At 36.7% G+C, this 21,825-nt stretch overlaps 2 protein-coding genes across 2 annotated transcripts; both read right to left on the reverse strand.

Moving 5' to 3' along the window:
- Positions 1-4,176: 4,176 nt before the first annotated feature.
- On the reverse strand, positions 4,177-8,281 carry GCK72_011505 (uncharacterized protein; the record flags this gene model as incomplete). Its single annotated transcript, XM_053728501.1, has 6 exons — positions 4,177-4,353; positions 5,060-5,243; positions 5,959-6,174; positions 6,793-6,994; positions 7,880-8,057; positions 8,129-8,281. The coding sequence occupies 6 exons, from the start codon at positions 8,279-8,281 to the stop codon at positions 4,177-4,179; spliced, it is 1,110 nt and encodes a 369-aa protein (XP_053588078.1).
- An 8,546-nt stretch (positions 8,282-16,827) lies between these two features.
- Positions 16,828-21,755, reverse strand: GCK72_011506 (uncharacterized protein; the record flags this gene model as incomplete). The annotated part of the gene is made up of 5 exons (XM_053728502.1): positions 16,828-17,020; positions 17,799-17,941; positions 18,971-19,185; positions 20,749-21,155; positions 21,739-21,755. The coding sequence occupies 5 exons, from the start codon at positions 21,753-21,755 to the stop codon at positions 16,828-16,830; spliced, it is 975 nt and encodes a 324-aa protein (XP_053588079.1).
- Between the last annotated feature and the right edge of the window lie 70 nt (positions 21,756-21,825).

A 21,825-nucleotide genomic window follows, 5' to 3' on the forward strand; every position in this document is an offset into this window, starting at 1 on the left:
GTATGTTGAATTGCCACTCATTAAAAATAAAATATTAAAATTCCCAAGAAAATCACTCGAGCTACAATCGCTCTCGACCCGGGCGGGCCGAAGGCTGTGTTGGCATTTCCGGTTTTTAGATACATTTATGTGTTCAAATAGCCAATAGAAGTATAATCATAAATTTACTTCAGACCGCATTGCAGTCCTTTGACTAACCGAAAAATTCAAAAAAAAAAAATGAAATTTTTTTTTAAATTTTCAAAGTGATTTTTCTAATATTGTAATCCATCATTCGAAATTTTGACCTGAAAAAATCAATTTCAATTAAAATCGTATTTTTCTAGAAAAAATAACATTACTCTCAAAAAGAGGAATTCAAACTACCGCGATTTTGAATGGGGGTTCCTAGGCCGCTGGCCGTGTACTCCTCTCGGACGAGCTGTTTCAGGTGTCGAACTACGTCGCAGTCATGCGGCTTTAAATTACGGTAGTGATGTTTGTAAAATTTGAATTTCTGACTTTTTTTTGCGTTTTTTTCGCGTTTTTTCAGTGTAAAAATGGTGAAAACCGAAGAAAATGACTCATTTTAGCGAAAAACCGGGGAAAAACTATTCAAAAATCAAAAAAAAAAAATTGCCGTTAAAACCGAATATTTTCGAATTTCTGACTTTTGCATCGTTTTTTTTTTTTGCGTTTTTCAGTGCAAAAACGCTGCATAACGGGGTAAATGACTCATTTTTGCGAAAAAATGAAGAAAAAATCGTGAAAAATAAGCAAAAATTATAAAAACCAAAACTTATCGATTTTCACCCATGCGCCTTTAAATTACGGTACTGGTTTTTGTTAAATTTGAATTTTCGGCTTTTTCCGTCGTTTTTTTTGCGTTTTTCTGCACAAAAATAGTGAAAAACGAGGAAAAACAACGGTAAAGTCATAAAAATCGCTTTAAAACCAAAACTTTTCGGAATTCACCCATGCGCCTTTAAATTACGGTAGTGATGTTTGTAAAATTTGAATTTCTGACTTTTTCCATCGGTTTTTCACGTTTTTCTGCATAAAAATAGTGAAAAAAGGGCAAAAACAACGCTAAAAGCATGAAAATAAAAAAATCGCGTTAAAACCAAATCTTTTCGAATTTCTGACTTTTTCCATCGGTTTTTTTCATACTTGCAACGGGCCGGGCCGGGCCGGGCCGGGCCGGGCCGATTTGAGAATTTTCACCGGCCCGGCCCGGCCCGGCCCGGCCCGGCCCGGCCCGGCCTGGCCCGGCCCGGCCCGGTCGGCCCGGGTCATAGTACAAAAATTTGAAAATTTGAATTTTTTTGAAATTTTTTTGATTTTTTCGCAAAAAAGTCGAATTTTCGACTATTTTTTTACATATCGATAAAACTCAAGTTTACATAGGATTTTTGACTATTTTTGACGAAAATTTCAAAAAAATTTCGAAAAATTTTGTGAAAAAGTTGTGCTCATTTTTTGACTCCGGGCCGACCGGGCCGGGCCGGGCCGGCAACTTTCTCTACCGGCCCGGCCCGGCCCGGCCCGGCCGACGGGCCGAGCCGGGCCGGGCCGATATTTTGCAAGTCTGGTTTTTTTTTGCGTTTTTCAGTGTAAAAACGCTGCATAACGGGGCGAATGACTCATTTTTGCGAAAAAATGAAGAAAAATCGTAAAAAATGAGCAAAAATAACGAAAATCGCGTTAAAACCAAAACTTTGCAAATTTCACCCATGCGCCTTTAAATTACGGTAGTTTTTTTGTTAAATTTGCGAGTTTTTCCACCGTTTTATCGCGTTTTTCGCGTTTTTTAGCATAAAAATAGTGAAAAAATAGCAAAAAAAAGCGGAAAAAGTTCAAAAACCAATAGAAAAGCACAAATTCCCATGGGAAATCGATAAATTGATGTCTTAGTGAGAGCGCCAAAGACGGCGCAGTCTCTTGGGGTGGTTGGTGCATACACACACACAAACTGCAAAACATTGACGAAAAATGTGAAGGGGGGACACTAGGCGGTGGGGCGGGCGAGCGGACGGCGTGTGCGCGCGCACCCGATGTCTGCGTCTCCACCGGTAGATCACACTAAGCTGTGATCTCTCGTCACTTTCGTATCGACACTCTTCTCACATCAATGTCTCGGTCTCTCTCACTCTCTCGATAGGGGGCTTTGGCGGAAAATAGGGTATGCGCCTTTAAAGTGAGAGAGAGAGAGACGCAGAGAAATCGGGGCAACAAAATTATTCAAATCGAATCATGAGATGTGACCGACTTTGGAGAAACTAGTTTTCTCGGAAAAACGCAAAAATTGAGAGTGTGCGCCTTTAAATTTTTTCAATTTCCCCTTTTTTCGAGTGAGGGGCGGCTCCGTCCCCCTTTTCGCCTCGGGGGACTCTTGGACGATAAAATGGAGAGATAATAAAACTAAAAGCTTCGCTTTTTTTATTTTTCTAAAAAATCCAAGTTCTTCTGAAAATTTTAAGCCTAAAACCAAAAGATTTGATCAAAAATTGAAAGAGTTACCGATTTTCGAAACTTTTCGAAAATATTGCATTTTTCAAACTACAGTAACCCGCTCAGATTCGTGTCAGGACCCATAAAACTTATATTTTTGAATTCAGCACGTCAAGCCGATTCGAATGAGTATAATCATGACTAGGTTCTGAAAATTTTCGAAAAATGGGTCCCACCACGAAAATCTAGGGTTACTGTTGTTTTGATGAATGGTTTTTGGTAAAGTTATTTTTCATCGATAGTTCACAAGATTTTTTACTGGATTAGCACTAAAATTAGCTAAAAATGTTGAAAAATGAGAAAGTTACAGATTTTCGAAACTTTTCGTAAAAACTGAAATTTTCAAACTACCGTAACTCACCCAGTTTCGTGTCGAGACTCAAGAATTTTATATTTCTGAAATCAGGACGTCAAGCCGGTTCGAATGACTATAATCATGCCTAGGTTCCAAAAAAAATTGAAAAATCGGGTCCAACCAGGGGTTACTGTAGTTTTTGTGACGAGATCTGGGCGAAAAAAATTTTTTATGGAAAATTCGTTCCTGAGTATTTTGAGCTATAAACCCGCCAAATCGAGCGAAAACTCGAAAAATTACAGATTTTCGAAACTTTTCGATAGTCCAAAAATCTGAAAATCACTGAAACTACCGTAACTTGGTCAGTTTTGATGTGAGACCCGAAAAAATTATATAACCAGAACCACCTCAACGCGCTGATTCTGAAAATATAAGTTTCATGGGTCTCGCAGCGAAACTGGCTTACTGTAGTTTTAGTGATTTTCAGATTTTTTTTTTTGAAAAATTTCGAAAATCTGTAACTTTTCGAGTTTTCCGCCGATTTTGCTGTTTTTCAGTTCAAAATACTGAGAAACGCTTGAATGTTTCATAAAAAATAATTTCACCCTGGTCTCGCCACGAAAACTACAGTAACCCCTGGTTGGACCCATTTTTCGAAAAATTTCGAATCCTAGTCATGATTATATTCATTCGAACCGGCTTGACGTGCTGATTTCAAAAATATTAATTTTATGGGTCTTGTCACGAAACTGGGCGGGTTACGGTAATTTGAAAAATGCAAATTTTTCGAAAAGTTTCGAAATTCTGTAACTTTCTTAATTTTTGCTCAATTTTTTGGATTTTAGGCTTAAAGTTTTCAGCACAATCTGGATTTTCTGGAAAAAATGAATTCATAGTCTTGTGGCCTAGAGTTTTCCGGATTTCTAGGCCACCACACCTCAATTTGATGGTTACGAAATTTCCGATGACATGACTAATGAAAAAAAAATGAAACTGTCAATTTCAATTTTAATTTCAATTAAACAAAAAAAATAATAACTAGACTATAATAATTATTGCATTATGACTTTTTCTTATCACCACCACCCCACTCGTGTCATATGTGTCATACATGTATGGCTTCTCAAAAAAAATTTTTTTTGATTAAAAAAAAATTTATTACATGACTAGCGAACCGAACAGGAAGGGGGGAACCACAGACCAAAAAAATATTTTTTCGAAAATTTTCAAAAAATCGATAAAAATTCTCTGAGTAAAAGCAAAAATCTTAAAACAATTGGGGAAACCGGTTTTTGGGAACAGAAAATAATAAAAAATATTGCAATTTTTCGCATAAAACTTTTTTTCAGAAAAAAAATGGAAAACGGGGGGCAAGAATCATCGATCGACACCTAGTTCCTCTTCAGATGAGCGTCGTAGGCTTTCAGAAACGCGTCCGCCGACGCGCCAGCCTTCTCAGAAATTTCCGCTTCGCCTCTGGCGAACGCAATCATTACACGATGGATATAGAGATATTGGATTTCGGTTTGAATGCATTGGGCACGTTGTTTTCGGAGTTCCATGGCGATCTGGAATTTATTTTTATTTAGAAAATCCAGGTTACGCTGAAAATTCTAAGCTTAAAACCAAAAAATTTGAGCAAAAACTGAGAAAGTTACAGATTTTCGAAACTTCGAAAATACTGAATTTTTCAAACTACCGTAACCCGGTCAGCTTCGTGGCAAGACCCATGAAACTCATATTTTTGAAATCAGCACGTCAAGCCGGTTCGAATGAGTATAATCTTGCCTAGGTTTGGAAAAATTTGAAAAAATGGGTCCCACGTGGGGTACTGTAGTTTTCGTCCCGAGACCTGGGCGAAATTATTTTTCACGGAAAATTCAAGCGTTTTTCAGTGTTTTCAGCCAAAAACCGGCCGAATCGAGCTAAGATTCGGAAAATTACAGATTTTCGAAACTTTTCGAAAATATGGAATTATTCAAACTACCGTAACTCGCTCAGTTTTGTGGCGAGACCCATAAAACTTATATTTTTGAAATCAGCATGTCACGCCGGCTCGAATGAATATAATCATGCCTAGGTTTGGCGGAAATCGGGTCTCGCCACGAAGGCTGTCTGGGTTACTGTAGTTTTCGCGGTGAGACCCAATTTTCACCAAACCTAGTCATGATTATACTCATTCGAACCGGCTTGACATGCTGAATTTGAAAATGATAACCATTTCGCTCAAAAACCCTCGAATAAAATTTTTTCAAAGAAAAAACCAAAACTGACCTCCTCAAAATCCACCTTCATCCCTTTGTTCAATCTGGTATACGCGAATTCCAGTGCAACTACACAACCCGTCCGCCCGATACCAGCTGAGCAATGCACAACGCACGGACCTTGTCTGACTTGAGCGAGTAGCCTCTGGGGTACTGTATGACACTTTTCGTCGGGCACACCTCGGTCGGGCCAGCTGAAAAATTAGGTTTTGATATTTTGGGAAAATTAATGTCATTTTCGAATTCATCTCGTCTAGGCGGTTCGAATGAGTACAATCATGACAGGGTTTGAAAATTTTGGGTCTTGGCGCGAAAAAACTACAGTAATCCCCCAATTTTCGTGGTGGGACCCAACTTGCTTAAAATATGGTCATGATTATACTCATTCGAAAGGTCTTGTGACGCTGATTCCAAAAATATTAATTTTATCAAGTTCGATGCAAACCTGCCCGAGTTACGGTAGTTTTAGTGAGTTTTAGATTTTTAGAATTTTGAAAATTTTCGAAATTCTGTAATTTTTTCGTTTGTGAAGGTTTTCGTTTAATTTTTTGAGAAAAATTTTCAAAAACTTCAATATTTAACGTAAAAATAATTTGAAATATGTCAGAACTACAGTAATACCGTAGGTTTCGTGGCGAGACCCATTTTTTTCCAAAATTTCCAAAATTTTCCAAACCAAGGCATGATTATACTTTTCTAAAAGCCCTTGACAAGCTGAATTCAAAAATATAAGATTCATGAGTCTTGCCACAAAACTGAGCGGGTTACGGTAGATTTAGTAAAAATCTTGAACTTCGAAAAATTTCGAAAATCTGTAACTTTTTAATTTTCCATTCGATTTTCTTGATTTTGGTCTCAAAAAACGTAGAATTTCGCAAATTTGATCTAAAAAAATAAGAACCAACTCACTTGGGCCACTTGATCAAATTCACTCTCAACTCTGTCTTATCCGCCGGTTGCTCATTGGCCGCCACCTCGTCGGGCACAAAAGTCACCGCCAAATTGACGACTTCGAACTCGTCATTGCTCTCACCCATATTTTTGACCCGAATACAACCGTATTTTTCCTCTTCCCCGTTTGCCGGCCAGTACATCACACATTTCGGACGGCCCTCCTCGATTACTCTAAAAATTTTGAATTTTTTGGTTTTTACGTCACAAAATGCGAATTTTTGAGTTATACGAAAAATGCATGTCATTTTCAGACTCAGCAGGTCAAGACGGTTCGAATGAGTATAATCACGCCTATATTCTGAAAATTTTGAGAATTTCGGGTCTCGACGGGAAAACTACAGTAACCCAGTGAGGAGACCCACCTAGGTCATGTTTATACTCATTCAAACCGTTTTGATGTCCTGAATCCAAAAAAGTTGTTTTCAGACAGATTGGAGTAGAAATGACTGAGTTACAGTAGGTTTTCTGAAAAAGGCTAGAGTGCAGAGATACCAGACACTCTGCGTCTCTGACCCCAAAAATCGATATTTTCAGAATATAGGCATGATTATACTTTTCTGAAAGCTGGGAACGAGCTGAGTAAGATTTTGATATCAGGTTTACGCAGAAACGCTGAAATTTAAAATTTTCAGACTTTTTGAAAAAAAAATCGAAAACCTGAAATTTTCAAAATTTTTTGGAATCCAGAAACATAGGCATGATTATATTTTGCTGAAAGCTCTCAACGAGCTGAATCCAAAAACATAAACATTTTCGAATAATTCCGCCAAAAAAAACTTTATTACCCACCTACAAAGCATCAGAATACTTTGCGCCCGCTCCTGAAACACCATTCGCCAAAAATCGATGACGGTATACTGTAGCGGGCCTTGTGTGCAGATGAATGTGTTGTGAAGATACGGAGTTTTGACGTAGTTCGCGTGGATATAGTCACCGTGGTTACTGGCGTCAATGGTGAGTTTCACGCGGGTGTTGTCACGACACACGACATCTGGAAAATGAAAATTCGGGGGTTGTGGACTAGGGGACCGGGTTTAGATTAAAATAAAGTGAATTTTTAGAAAAAGCAGATCGAGACGGTTCGAATGAGTATAATCATGAACATATTCTAAAAATTTCAATTTTTAACAAAATATATTTTGGTTCAAATTTCCAGACTAAAACTACTGTAACTCGGTCAATTTTGCACCAAACTTTATAAAATCACTATTTTCGGAATCAGCAGGTCAAGACGGTTCGAATAAGTATAATCATGACTAGGTTTGGTAAGAATTGGGTCTCACCGCGAAAACTACAGTAACCCAGACAGCCTTCGTGGCGAGACCCAATTTCCGCCAAACCTAGGCATGATTATACTCATTCGAACCGGCTTGACGTGCTGATTTCGAAAATATTAGTTTCATGAGGTTTGTCACAAAAAGGATCGAGTTACGGTAGTTTGAAAAACTCAATATTTTCGAAAATTTTCGAAAATCTGTAACTTTTTCAGTTTTTGAGATTTTTCGATGTTTCTAAGCGCAATACGACTAGAGCGCTGGCAACTATCTGTGAAAATTAGTTTGACGTAGTTCCCACTACAGTAATCCGTATTTTCGTGGTGAGACCCTATATTTTTTTAATTCTCACTATTCCCCAAATATAGTCATGATTATACTCATTCAAACCGGCTTGACGTGCTGATTTCAAAAATATAAATTTTATGGGTCTCGACACGAAACTGTTCGGGTTATGGTAGTTTGAAAAATTCAATATTTTCGAAATTTTTCGAAAATCTGTAACTTTTCAATTTCCCAACCGATTTTCCTGAAATTGGGCTTAAAATAATCACAATAATTTGATCTACATTAAAATAATATTTCTAGTCTAATTTTCTAACCTGAATACCGATTCTTGTGCATATTAATTTTGAAGGCGTCGAAACTTAGCGACGAGTCCAGTTGGGCGTCCAATTTCCTATATTGCTTAGCTAATCCGTCGATTCCAAGTTTTTCAGTCGCAAAAATGAAATTTTCCAGTGTTTTTACATATAAATGGTGGTGGTGGTCGGGTTCGGTCTGAAAAAAAAAATTTCAAAAAATTTCAAAAAAAAATTTTTTTTTCGAAATTTTTTTTCAAAAATTTTTACTTTCTGTTGTTGAATAATATAATTATTCTCATCATTCTCAATATTATCTGTGTTGTGGTTGTTGTTGGTGTCCGTTTCGAAAAACTGATAGATCGGTGTGCCACGTGGCGGTGCGGCCGCTTTGATTCGGCCACGCGAGAATTTACAGCGCATTTTTTTTATGAGGGGGGTCTGGAATTTTATGGACTCACGAAAACTATGAAAAATAGAATATGAGAGAGATACGGTACGAAAATTGAGCGAAGGTGTTAGGAAAATAGGAAAAAAAAATTTCAGAAAAAAATTTTCAGGCTGAAAATTTTTTGTCTGAAATTTTTAGTTGAGAATTTTTCAGAAAACAGTTGTTATATTCAAAATCAGCGTGTTTTCAGCTTTCAGAAAAGTATAATCATGCCTATATTTGGAAAATTTCGATTTTTGGGAAAAAATGGTCTCAACACGAAAACATAGAAGGATTACTGTAGTTTTTCGTGGCATGAATTATCTCAAATTATTTTTTTGAAGATAGTTGACAACTTTGCGGTCATTTTGCGCTAAAAAACACAAAAATATCTTGAAAAATGAAAAAGTTACAGATTTTCGAAACTTTTCGAAAATATTGCATTTTTCAAACTACCGTAACCCCTTCAATTTCGCCATGAGACCCATGAATCTTATATTTTTGAAATCAGCATGCCAAGCCGGTTCGAATGAGTATAATCATGCCTATATTCCGAAAAATGGGTCCCACCACGAAAATATTGAATTTAAAGGCGCATACAGTAGGCAAAAAAGCAAATTGCTTCAAACCTAGACATGATTATACTCATTCGACGCGTCTTGACATGCTGATTCCAGAAAATTAAGAATTTTTGGTTTTTGACAAAAACCAACCGAGTTACACCACATTTTATGATTTTCAGTTTTTCGAAAAGTTTCGAAATTCTGTAACTTTATTAATTTTTGACATTTTCTTTTAATTTTTAACTCAAATAAACCAGAATAAGTTGAATTTTCTGGAAAACAATACAATCACACGGGTTGACACGGGTCTCGAAGCGAAAACTCAGTTTGACGTCAATACCAAGCACAAAGTATACAAGAAAAGTAAGTCGTCCACAAAAAAGTGTGCAAAACGGAACAGATTAGAAGTGGTCAGAAAATAGATATATTTTTGGGATAGGGGGATAAGTGGAGGGTGTCTATATCCTCTTGTTCAACAACACTTGACGCATTTCGGAGGAGCGAAGCGTTTTGTTTGATTTCTTATAATGAGCAACAATGGCAGAAAGTGATCTACCAAAGCGAAACACTTTTTCCTGATAAGTTCCAACTAAACACTATATTTTGAGCCTACAAACTATGCTGTATCTTTAAAACTCAAAAAGTTATAGATTTTCGAAACTTTTCGAAAAACTCGAAAATCTGAAAATCACAAATCCTACTGTATCTCGGTCCAGATGTATCCGATTCGGATGAAATTTATATTTTTGGAATGAGCACGTCAAGAGCTTTCAAATGAGTATAATCATGCCCCATTTTGAAAAATATTGGGTCTCACCACGAAAACCGACTTTAAAGGCGCATACAGTAAGCGAAAAATCAAACTGATTCAAACCTGGGCATGATTATACTCATTTGAAGCGTCTTGACGTGCTGATTTCCAAAATAAAAATTTTATTGGTCCCACAGCGAATCTCACCGAGATACGGTAAATTGTGCAGTTTGACTATTTTCGAAAAGTTTTGAAATGTTTCGAAAATATGTAACTTTTTTGAGTTTTCAAAAAAATTTTATGGTTTTTCTCTCAATTTGCTGTTTTTGAAGCTATCTAGCTGTAAAAATGCAACCACCTTGTTTCGTTGTTGTCTAGGTACAGTAACCCACTAAAATCGTGGTGAGACCCATTTTTGGAAATTTTCAGAAGTATGGCATGATTATACTCACTCAAACCGGATTGACGTGCTGAATTCAAAAATATAAGTTTCATGCGCCTAGAAAAAAAACGTGGTGAGTTACAGTAAGAAATCACAATTTCAGAAAGTCTCAATTTTCGAAAATCTGTAGCTTTCTGAATTCTTGCTCAAAATTTTTGGTTTTAGGTTCAAAATGTGCGGGATTAAATGGACTGGTCAAAAAAAGTAAATTGAGGGCTGAAAATTGATGTAGGGTTTCAGCAAAATCTAAAAATATGACATTTTTTGAAATTTTGAAATTTTCAAAAAATTCAATTTCATAGAAAGTTCAATAAAACGTGAGAACTCGAAAATAAACACGAAAACTTTCTAAGAAACCAACATTTGCACTCAAATAAAAAAATTGAACAAAAAATTGGAGAGAGAGAACGTTTTCTTTCTTTTTTCTGTGTGTGCTTTCACCGAGGTTTTGTGTGTTAAGTGGGATGACCCAACAGACCCTCTTGACAGGTTTTCCCCTTCCTTTCTGTACTCAATTTTATGAGTAAAGAGAGAATTGATCGAGATATCTGGAGGATTAATGTGATGTCATAAAGATGTAACAAGTTTTTTTTCTCAAATTTTCAAAGAAGAGCGTGGTGGGGACCCAATATAAAATATTTTTGAGAAAATTTGTCTTTTTGCTGCTAACTCATGTTATACCAATAACATTCCTTCAAAAATCACAAAAATCGACCAAAAACTCAAAAAGTTACAGAATTTCGAAAATTTTCGAAAATTCGAGTACGACTAAAACTACCGTAACTTGGTCCTAGTTGCTCCAATTTGTCTGAAATTGAAAATTTCAGAATCAGCCCGTTCAGAGCTTTCATTTGAGTACAATCATGCATATATTCTGAAAATTTTGAAATTTTCAGATTTTCAATGTTTTCAAAAAATCTGAAATTTCTGAAATTTTGGCATTTTTGGGTAAAACTAATATTTAAATCGTACTCAGCTCATTCCCAGCTTTCATTTGAGTATAATCATGGCTATATTCTGAAAATATCGGTTTTTGGGGTCAGAGACGCAGAGTGTCTGGTATCTCTGCGCTCTAGCCTTTTGACTAAACCCGCCGTAACTTGGTCGGAATTGCTCTAATTTTAGAAATTTTTAGATTTTCAGAATCAGCAAAACAAGAGCTTTCAGAAAAGTATAATCATGACATAGATTTCTAAAAAATCTGAAAATGCGCCAAAAAATCAAAAATCAATATTTTTCCAAAATATGCCATGTTTATACTCATGTGAACCGTCTAAGTGAGCTAAACCTAAAAATATTAGTTTCAAGCTATTCCACTCAATTCTGACAGAATTACAGCTATTTTTGTGATTTTCGAAGTTTTCGAAATTCTTCGAAAATCTGTAACTTTGCTCAAATTTGAGCTACAAGCATGGTTTTAGCATCAAAATGAACCTAATATCCTGAAAAAAACAGTAAAAAATAAATGAGAAAGAACTGGGCTAGAAGCTCCAGGGTTACTGTAGTCCTAAGGTGAAAATCGCCAAAAACCGGCCAAAATCAAGTTTTTCAGAAACTAGACATGATTATACTCATTTTAAAGCTCTCAGTAAGTAGAATTTGACTACAGTGTCTATTTGGGTCCCACCACGAATTTTTTTCAAAAATTTAAACAACAACAACAAAAAATTCAAAATCTCACCTCCGCACCATTCGAACTTTGTGCCGATGCCGGACGTTTCTCGTTCACATTATTGTTATTTTTAGCTGGAAAAAATGAAAAATTTATAATTAAAATCGATAATTTTTTGATCTACCGTACCCTTTTTCTCTTTCGCCTTTTTGTCCTCTTTGCCAAATAGCTTCAGCATATCCATCGACTGTATAATCGCAATAGACGATAGGCTACGGTAGTGGTGAGCAATGATTCTTCTGGAAAAAAGAAAAAAAAATAGGGAAAAAAATGTTTTCAATGGCTAAAATAGGAAGGTGATTCATCGAAAAAACCGGCGTCATTCAAACAAAAATCAATCAATACAATGCATATCATATGACATAACAATAAATAAAATGTATAGGGAGCGATGGCGATGACAAATAAAAATAAAAAATAGCAAAAATAAAAAAGAAAAAAAGGTTTTGGCGGGGACGGGGAGTCGAACCCGGGTAGGTCGGGGTGGAAAACGTGAGCGTTAGCCAGTAGGCCAAACGTTCGGCAAAGAGAGAAGTGGTGGAGGGCGTATAAGAATGCGGGGGTTCACGGAGAGAGCGGTGGAGTAGATTTACGGGGGAAAAGGTGATTTTATAAAGAATTTTGGGGTTTCAGGTTTCTTTTTGAGTGAAAAAGACTTTTAAAAACTCAAAAATTCCAAAAAAAACGGTCAAAAAAACGTCCAAAGTCCACCAAAATCTGTCAAAACTCAAATTTTTCCAAAAAAATTCATTTTTCGAAAAATGATTTTAAAAATTGGGTTAAAGGTGTTTCAGATTGATTTTTGATTTCGGAGTGTAAAATACCAAAAAATGCTGAAAAATGCTGAAAAACGCCTGAAAATCGGTCAAAACACCAAAAACCACTTTTGTGGAAAAATCACCGAAAAACTTTGTATTTAGGTATATTTTAAGTGTTTTAGACTAATTTGTGGTTGAAAAAACTGGAAAAATTAATAAAAATCAACAAAAACTACCTTAGGCTGCGAAAAAACGGGAAAAAACCAACAAAAATTGGTCAAAACCACCAAAAACCAGATTTCTGGAAAAATCAACTTATAGACAGTTCTAAGGTGTTTTTAAGTTCTAAGGTGTTTTTAAGTTCTAAGGTGTTTGGTTAAGTGTTTTAGACTAATTTCAGGTTGAAAAAAACCGAAAAAAAACCAATGAAAATTGGATAAAAACTATCGAAAACTATGAAAAACCACCTTTCTGACAAAAAAAACCACAAAATTTCCCAATTTCCGGTTATTGATTGATGTCTGAAACATAAAAACGTCATACTGCCCGAACTGCAAACTGTCTCTAAGCACACAACACCCACAATTGTTATCAGTTTTGGCGAATGATTGAGGGAATTGGAGGAGAATGTCAACATAATACTCTTTCTCGATTGATAACGTTTCGAAAGGAAAAAACTCAAAAATTAGGCAAAAATTGGAAAAAATTGGCCTAAAATCAGGAAATCTATGCTGAAAATGGATGTTTTTAGTATTTTGAATTTTCGAAATCCGTCAAAATTTTCATTTTTTAGAAATCTCCACCACCCGCATTCTTATACGCCCTGCACACCCTCTCTCAGTGAGTGCGGTTGGCGCAGTGGTAGTGGGCGCGTGGTGTCACCCAATGGGTTTTTGGTTCGATTCCCCGGTGGGGCAAAACTTTTTTTCTTCTTTTTTTGTTTTTTGAAACTGTGCTTCGAGACTACAGGGTACATGTTTTATATGTTTGGAGGGTAAATTCAAACATTACTCATCGTTTGGCGTGCGGGAGACAGAAAAAAGTGAAAAAAAGAGAAAAAGACAATAGAGAGACGCAGACAGCATTACAAAAAACACAAAAGTTATGATGAAATGAAACATGGGGAAACAAATTTTATAGAAAAAAAGATTTTTCTGGTCACATGGTGTTCAATTCTACTACTACAAATTCTGATCGAGAAAAGGATAGAGGCGAAAAAAAAAACGAGTGGAATCGGAAGTAGTGAAAGTAGTGTTGTGGTAGAGACAAGACAAAAAAAAACGAGTTTTTGAATGGAAAGTGGTTGTGTTGAAATAAATCAAAACAATACTTTTAATACATGGAAATTGTTTTCTTAGAAAGGAAAAAAATCGAAAAAAAATTTTTTTTGGGGGTGCTGAAAATTTTTCAAAAAAATTTCAAAATTTCAGAACTTATATCATATCGTTTCGATATTCCACCTACAATTCATAGTTTATTGTATTCAGCTCGTTGAGACAGTTTGAATGAGTATAATCATGACTAGGTTTCGAAAAAATCGAAAAATCACGAATTTTGGCGATTAAGGTAGCTTTAATGAGTCAGGAGCAGGCCTACGGTATTTTTAAAAAGTAGTCCACAATAGTAGCGTTATATTACACTAAAAATAAGAGAAAATTAGCAAAAACTGAGAAAGTTACAGATTTTCGAAACTTTTCGAAAATTTGAAAAACTGAAAATCACAAAAACTACTGTAACTCGGTCAGTTTCAGTTTTTAATTAATAATTTTTATATTTTCAGAATCAGCGCATTAAGAGCTTTCATGTGAGTATAATCATGATATATTTTGGATTTTTTCGGAAAATTTGGAAATTTTGGGTTTAAAGGTTTAAAGCAGACTTGCAAAATATCGGCCCGGCCCGGCTCGGCCCGTCGGCCCGGCCCGGCCCGGCCCGGCCCGGGCCGGGCCGGGCCGGGCCGGGCCGGGCCGGTAGAGAAAGTTGCCGGCCCGGCCCGGCCCGGTCGGCCCGGAGTCAAAAAATGAGCACAATTTTTTCACAAAATTTTTCGAAATTTTTTGAAATTTTCATCAAAAATAGTCAAAAATCCTATGTACACTTGAGTTTTATCGATATGTAAAAACATAGTCGAAAATTCGACTTTTTTGCGAAAAAATCAAAAAAATTTCAAAAAAATTCAAATTTTCAAATTTTTGTACTGTGACCCGGGCCGACCGGGCCGGGCCGGGCCAGGCCGGGCCGGGCCGGGCCGGGCCGGGCCGGGCCGGGCCGGTGAAAATTCTCAAATCGGCCCGGCCCGGCCCGGCCCGGCCCGGCCCGTTGCAAGTATGGTTTAAAGGCGCATGGATCCTTTAAAGTAAAAAACTTTCGGGTTTTTGAGTTTATAATATAAATCTGAACTACAAAATCTCAGAAATTTGCAAAAATTCGGAATAATCTTATTCAAAATCAAAAAATACCTTGCTAATGCAACGTTTTTTTCGCTTTTTTCATTTTCCCACATATTAATCATATTTCCCAGTTTCCTGCAAAGTTCAAAACATTTTTGCAATATAGAACCAAAAATTCTGAATATTTCACAAAAAAAATTATGAAAAAAGTCTGAAAATCAAAAAGTTACAGATTTTCGAAAATTTTCGAAAATCTTTCCAAAACATTCGAAATTCTGGTGGATTTCGAAATTCCAAATTCATTTTTTTGGTGGGAAACTTATATTTTCAGACTCAGCGTGACAATACCTTCAATATGAGTATAATCATGACATATTTTGAGCAAAATTTTTTTTTGGCTGAAAAATGACCTAATTTGGCTGAAACTAAAAAAATTGCAAAATAGGGGCATGATTATACTCGTTTGAAAGATCTCAACGCGCTGACTTCAGATTTCGCAACTATTTTCATTTTAGACAACGTAGAAAAATGTTATGACTCAATTTTCACCAAAAAAAATTTTCAAAAAAAAATTTAAAATTGTATAAAAATCATCAAAAAGCAGCAAAAATGAATGAAAGAAACGAGACGGTTGGTGAAGGTTTGGAGGGATTTCTTGTGTACACACACACACAAAGAGCCACGGGGGTGCGAAAGGGGGTATAAGGGAGGGGAGACGCAGACACACACACAGACGAGCGCGTGTCTCCAATCGTCTTCCCGGAAAGGCGGCGAGAGAGTGTGTGAGATGGAGAGAGTGCAGAGAGAGAGAGATGATGATGACACGGAAGGTTTTGATTTGACGGATTTATGGGGTGGTGGTGGTGGTGGGTGACCAGAGAAGGGCATGTGACCCCCCATATGAGGGGATTTCTCATTTTCCAAGAATCTGGTCTAACTAGTTCCTGGAAAATAGAAAATATTTGTTGTTGGCTTAGTTAGTATCTAGTTCTTGAAAATGAAAAAAAAACATTTTGCTAAAAAAAATTTTTTTCAATTCTTTTTTTTTGGAAATTTTTAACTTTTTTCAAGACTAACTCAAGACTAAAACTAGTTTTCCCCCCTACAAGCTCCAACGGATACCTGAATATTGACACTAAAACCAACAAAATCGAGTGAAAACTAGGAGAGTTACAGATTTTCGAAACTTTTCGAAAATCTGAAAATCTGAAAATTACAAATCTTACTGTATCTCGGTCCAGATTCGTCCAATTTAGATGAAACTTATATTTTTGGAATCAGCACAACGAGACCTTTCAAATGACTATAATCATGCCCTATTTTGGACAAAAAAAAGTTGTAGGCCATTTTTCAGATTTTCAGCCAAAACTTTGATTTTTCAACTTTTTTGCTTAAAATATGGCATGATTATACTCATATTGAAGGTCTTGACACGCTGATTCTGAAAATATAAGTTTCCCGCCGAACAGTTTAAAACCGACAATTTTACACCGGAATTTTTGAGTTTTGGAAAGATTAGACATGCTTGCTGAAATTTTTTGTATTTTTTTCCAACATGTTCATAACTTTTCGGTCTGAAATTATTTTCTCCTGCAAGCTCCAACAAAAACCTACACATTGATATTAAAACCAAAAAAATCGAGTAAAAATTTGCGGAGTTACAGATTTTCGAAACTTTTCGAAAATCTGAAAATCACATATCCTACTGTATCTCGGCCCAGACGCGTCTGAATCAGATGAAACTTATATTTTCAGAATCAGCACAACAAGAGCTTTCAAATGAGTATAATCATGCCCTACTTCTGAAAATTTTCTGAAAATCTGAAAATCGATCTCACCACGGTCGTTTTTCTGAAATTTTCAAATCTAGTCATGATTATACTCTTTCGAAAGCTCTCATCACGCCGAGTTCAATAAAATCAAAATCTTTCGATTTTATTCATCCGAAAACCAAAAAAAGGGTTCACGGAGACTCCGAGTCTCTAAACTGGATACCGTTCGCAACGACAGCCAAATAGAGTACCGGATTCGACGATTCCAGACTGACAATGTCATAAAAACGGAGATTTGTGTCGGTGAGTGCAATCGGAATGAGATCGGAACGGCGAGTCGGCTTGACGGTGGAATAGTAGAAGCGAGAGTTGACAAGGAGGTCTCTGAACGTGTATTTTAAATTTCGAATTTTCTCGAAAAAATCATCATAACCTTTTCAGTTTTGCTTCTAGACCTATCACACCTAAATTTTCAGAATCAGCACGTCAAGCCGGTTCAAATGAGTATAATCATGCCTATGTTTGAAAAAAGTCAAAAAATGGGTCCCACGACGAAAACATGGGGTTACTGTAGTTAGACCAGCGTCAATCTATTTTCACAAATAGTTAACGTGATTTTGAGTAGCTTGACACCAAATTTAGCTAAAAATGTCGAAAAATGAAAAAGTTACAGATTTTCGAAACTTTTCGAAAACTCTCGAACCACTAAATCTACAGTATCTCATTCAGATTCGCGGTGGGACCCATGAAATTTATATTTTTGGAATCAGCGCGTCTTGCCGGTTCGAATGAGTATAATCATGCCTACATTCCGAAAATTTCAGAAATCGGTCCCCCGGGGGTCGTTTTTCTGAAATTTTCAGAATATAGTCATGATTATACTCATTCAAACCGGCATGACGCGCTGCTTTTAAAAATATAAGTTTCACGGGTTCCACCGCGAATCTGACCGAGATACGGTAGATTTTGTGGTTCGATTATTTTCGAAAAGTTTCGAAAATCTGTAACTCGCTCATTTTTTGCCCGTTTGAGCTGATTTTTAGCTCAAAATACTCCAAATCAAATGGGCTACTCGTGAAACAAAAGTTTGAGCATACTTTTCCAAAAAAACGTGCTCTATTGATAATTTTTGCAAAATTTAAAAAAAAAAGTGAAAACCCACTTATAACGTTGCAAACTCTTGATAATACTCGAAAGTCGTGCCGACGAGGAGTATTCGAATTCGATTTGAGTACGGAGGATGTCACGTCCGAAATTCTTCAGAATTGAGATGTGAGTTGGGATCATCTCCACTGCGCCAACTTGCTGGAAAAAATCAGTATTTTCAGAATCAAATCGCAAAAATCATTTTTTAAATTTCAAACGGTTATAACTTTCCATGGTGAATAGCTATCAAAAACTTGTCAACTAGTAAAATGTAGAGAATTTCAAGGGCTACATTTTTGTAGTTTGTAGTTTTTTGATTACTGTAAAGACTGGTGAGATACGATTGCTAGAAGTGTCCCTTATCCTATTTTTTTTTAAATAAAAATGGAGATCCCCGGAGCTGAAATCGGGATTTTGATGAGAATAGACTAGAGTTTGGTATGAAAATTGCAAACAACTTAAACGAAAACTTGACAAATGAAATCTCAATTAGAAGAGAAAAAAATGTAATTGGGAAAAAAAATTGTTTCCAAAAATTTTTGATTTTTCAAAAAATCTCCAATTTTATGAAAATTACCGTAAAATAGATGGATATTGTATTTAAAAAACGCTAAAAAACCACAAAACACCTCAGAAAACCGTTAGAACCCATAAAAAACACGAGAGACGCAGAGAAACGAGACACTCTAACTGTCTGCGCTCTCTCTCTCCTGCCACAGTCATCTTTGACGTACCGTATCTCAAAAAGGGGCGGAGCTAAAAAAAAGTTGTCAACTACAAAAATGTAGCCCGTAAAATTTGCTACATTTTACTAGTTGACAACTTTTTGATAGCTGTTTGCCCTGAGGAGATACGGTAGCTTCAAGTTGGGAGTCTGCCAAGAGAGAGAGCGATGGAGGGCGCAGACAGTTAGAGTGTCTCATTTCTCTGCGTCTCTCGTGGTTTTTTGGGTTTTGGGGAGTTTTGAGGGTTTTTGTGGTTTTCTAGCGTTTTTAAAACACATTTTCCATATATTTTACGCCAATTTCCATAAAATACAGATTTTTTGAAAAATCAAAAAAAAATCAAATTTTTTTGAAAAAACTTTTTTCAAAAAATTTTCTTTCTCTCATCTTTTAGGGTAACTTTTCACGCTCTTTCCAGTCGTGCCCACCGTTTTCCGTCCTTTTCGTCGTAAGACCCACTTACCGTACAAACCGACGCCACCGAATCCGACTGGCCAGCGCACACCTTATCCCCTGCCATTTTCACACACATTTCGTTACAGCAACCGGGCGATCCGTCAAACAAGGCGGCCGACGGATTCTTTTTAAGACACGTATCACAGATAGTATGATCACATCCGAATTGACTCGTACGCGTTTGATCTACAATTTTGCCGCAAGGACCATCGCAACGGACGCCTGGAAGTAAGGGGAAAATCGGAAAAATTACAATTTTCTAGTCTGAAAACGTCGAAAAATCAAGGTTTATATCAGTCAAAAACACAGAAATCACATTTCCGCGAGAGAGACGCAGAGAACCGAGACACTCTGACTGTCTGCGCTCTCTCTCTCTCTCTCTCTCGCTCTCAGCAGACTCTTAACTTGTAGATACCGTATCTCCTCAGGGTGAATACCTATCGAAAAGTTGTTAACTAGTAAAATGTAGAGAATTTTTCGAGCTACATTTTTGTAGTTTGTAGTTTTTTAATTGCTCCGCCCTTTTTTGAGATACGATGGATCAGAGATAAGCGACTGCCGAGAGAGGGAGGGGGAGAGCGCAGACAGTTAGAGTGTCTCGTTTCTCTGCGTCTCTCGTGTTTTTTGGGTTTTAGTGGTTTTTTAGCGTTTTTAGCGTTTTTCAAATACAATATCCATTTATTTTACGCTAATTTTCAAAAAATTGGAGATTTTTTGAAAAATCAAAAATTTTTGAGATACGGTGGGCTCTGTCCTCGTTTTTTCTTATTTTTGATCATTTCAGACAGTTTGATGAAGGTATAGACATTTTAGCAGTTGAAACAATCATTTTCTCATATTAAAAAAATTTTGAATTTTTTTTGATTTTTCGATTTTTCAAAAAATCTGCAATTTTATAAAAATTAGGCTTAAATGTATTAAAAAATCTGTTTTAAAAACCACTAAAACCCATTAAAACTCTCAAAAACCCGAAAAAAACACGAGAGACGCAGAGAAACAAGACACTCTAACTGTCTGCGCGTTGTTCTCTGCCTGCGCATCTTTGACGCACCGTATCTCAAAAACGTGCAGTGCTATCAAAAAACTACAAACTACAAAAATGTAGCCCGTAAAATTTTCTACATTTTACTAGTTGACAACGTTTTGATAGGTATTCACCCTGAGGAGATACGGTATCTACAAGTTGAGAGCTCGCCGAGAGAGAGCGCAGACAGTCAGACACTCTAACTGTCTGCGCTCTCTCTTTCACGGAAATTCGATTTTTAAACGGTTTATAAGGTTTTTGGCGTTTTGAAACGTAAAATCTGTAATTTCCGGTCAAAAAACTGGAAATTCTTGTTTCGGTACTCTCTCGTGGCCTTCTGCTCATCTTTGACCTACCGTATCTCAAAAAGGGGCGGAGCTATCAGAAAACTACAAACTACAAAAATGTAGTTCTTGAAATTCTCTACATTTTACTAGTTGACAACTTCTTGATAGCTATTCACCCCGAGGAGATACGGTAGCTACGGAGAGACAGCTTAGGAGAGAGAGACAGGGAGAGAGAGGGCGCAGAGAGTTAGAGTGTCTAACTGTCTGCGCTCTCTCTCTCGGCAGGCTCTCAACTTGTAGCTACCGTATCTTCTCAGGGTGAATAGCTATCAAAAAGTTGTCAACTAGTAAAATGTAGCAAATTTTACGGGCTACATTTTTGTAGTTTGTATTTTTTGATAGCTCCGCCCCTTTTTGAGATACGGTGGGTCAAAGAACAAGTGTTCTACCAATTTTAACGATTTTTTCACTCACTTCCGTTAATTTTCATCATTGACGACGTCTTCTTGACCAACGGCACCGGCTCCTCGGATTCAGATGACTCGGATCCAGAATCTTCGGTTCCAGACGTAAAAATACCGCCTAATTTCGCTTTTTTCCCTTTTTCCTTCGAATCTTTCTCGAACCATTTGAATTGATAGACGAAAACGGGTTTATTATCACGAATCTCGGTGGTCACTTCCACTTTTTCGATTTTCGTGACACGTTTCGGGTCGATATTCGGCGGAAGAAACATATGCGCGTTTTGGGTCGAAATTATGTCTCCAGATGGCTCCAAATCCGCCAAATTCTGGTATTGGGCGTCGGTGGCTACGGTCGGTTTTATGAACAAGTGCTCGGCGAACACTCGGGCGGCGTGTCGGTGCTGCGAGCGGAGGTCTCTGAAATTGGCTCAAAATATCATTTGGATCCTAAATTTAGGATCGGGGGTACTGTAATTCCCTAAACGTCCATTAAATTCTGCGCATTTTAAGCTAAATTTCAAGTTTGTAGCATCAAAATTGATAATGTTACAGATTTTCAAAACTTTTCGAAAATCTGAAAATCACAAATCCTACGGTATCTCGGTCCAGATGCGTCCAATTCCGATGAAACTTATATTTTTAGAATCAGCGCGTCAAAACGGTTCAGAAAAGTATAATCATGCCTATATTTAAAAAATTTGAGAAAATGACCATTTTGGTGCCATTTTTTGAAAATTTCTAAAAATTTCAGAACATAGGCATGATTATACTCATTCGAACCGGCTTTACGCGCTGATTTCAAAAATGTAAGTTTCACGAGTCCCACCACGAATCCAACCGAAATACGGTAGATTTAGTGGCTCGATTATTTTCGAAAAGTTTCGAAAATCTGTATCTCCCTCAATTTTAAACATTATCGATTGATTTTTGCACAAAATACTCCAAATTTTTCAGTTATCTTTTTAAAATGCAATCGCGCTCCACTGCACCTAAAACTCACTCTAATCCCAAATTCATCGTTTTTCCTTTCTTTTTCCTTTTAGGATCCGTGGATTTTGATCACAATGTTTGATGTAAATAAATGGGA

This window comes from Caenorhabditis remanei, chromosome III (assembly GCF_010183535.1).
Source record: "Caenorhabditis remanei strain PX506 chromosome III, whole genome shotgun sequence".
Taxonomy (NCBI): domain Eukaryota; kingdom Metazoa; phylum Nematoda; class Chromadorea; order Rhabditida; family Rhabditidae; genus Caenorhabditis; species Caenorhabditis remanei.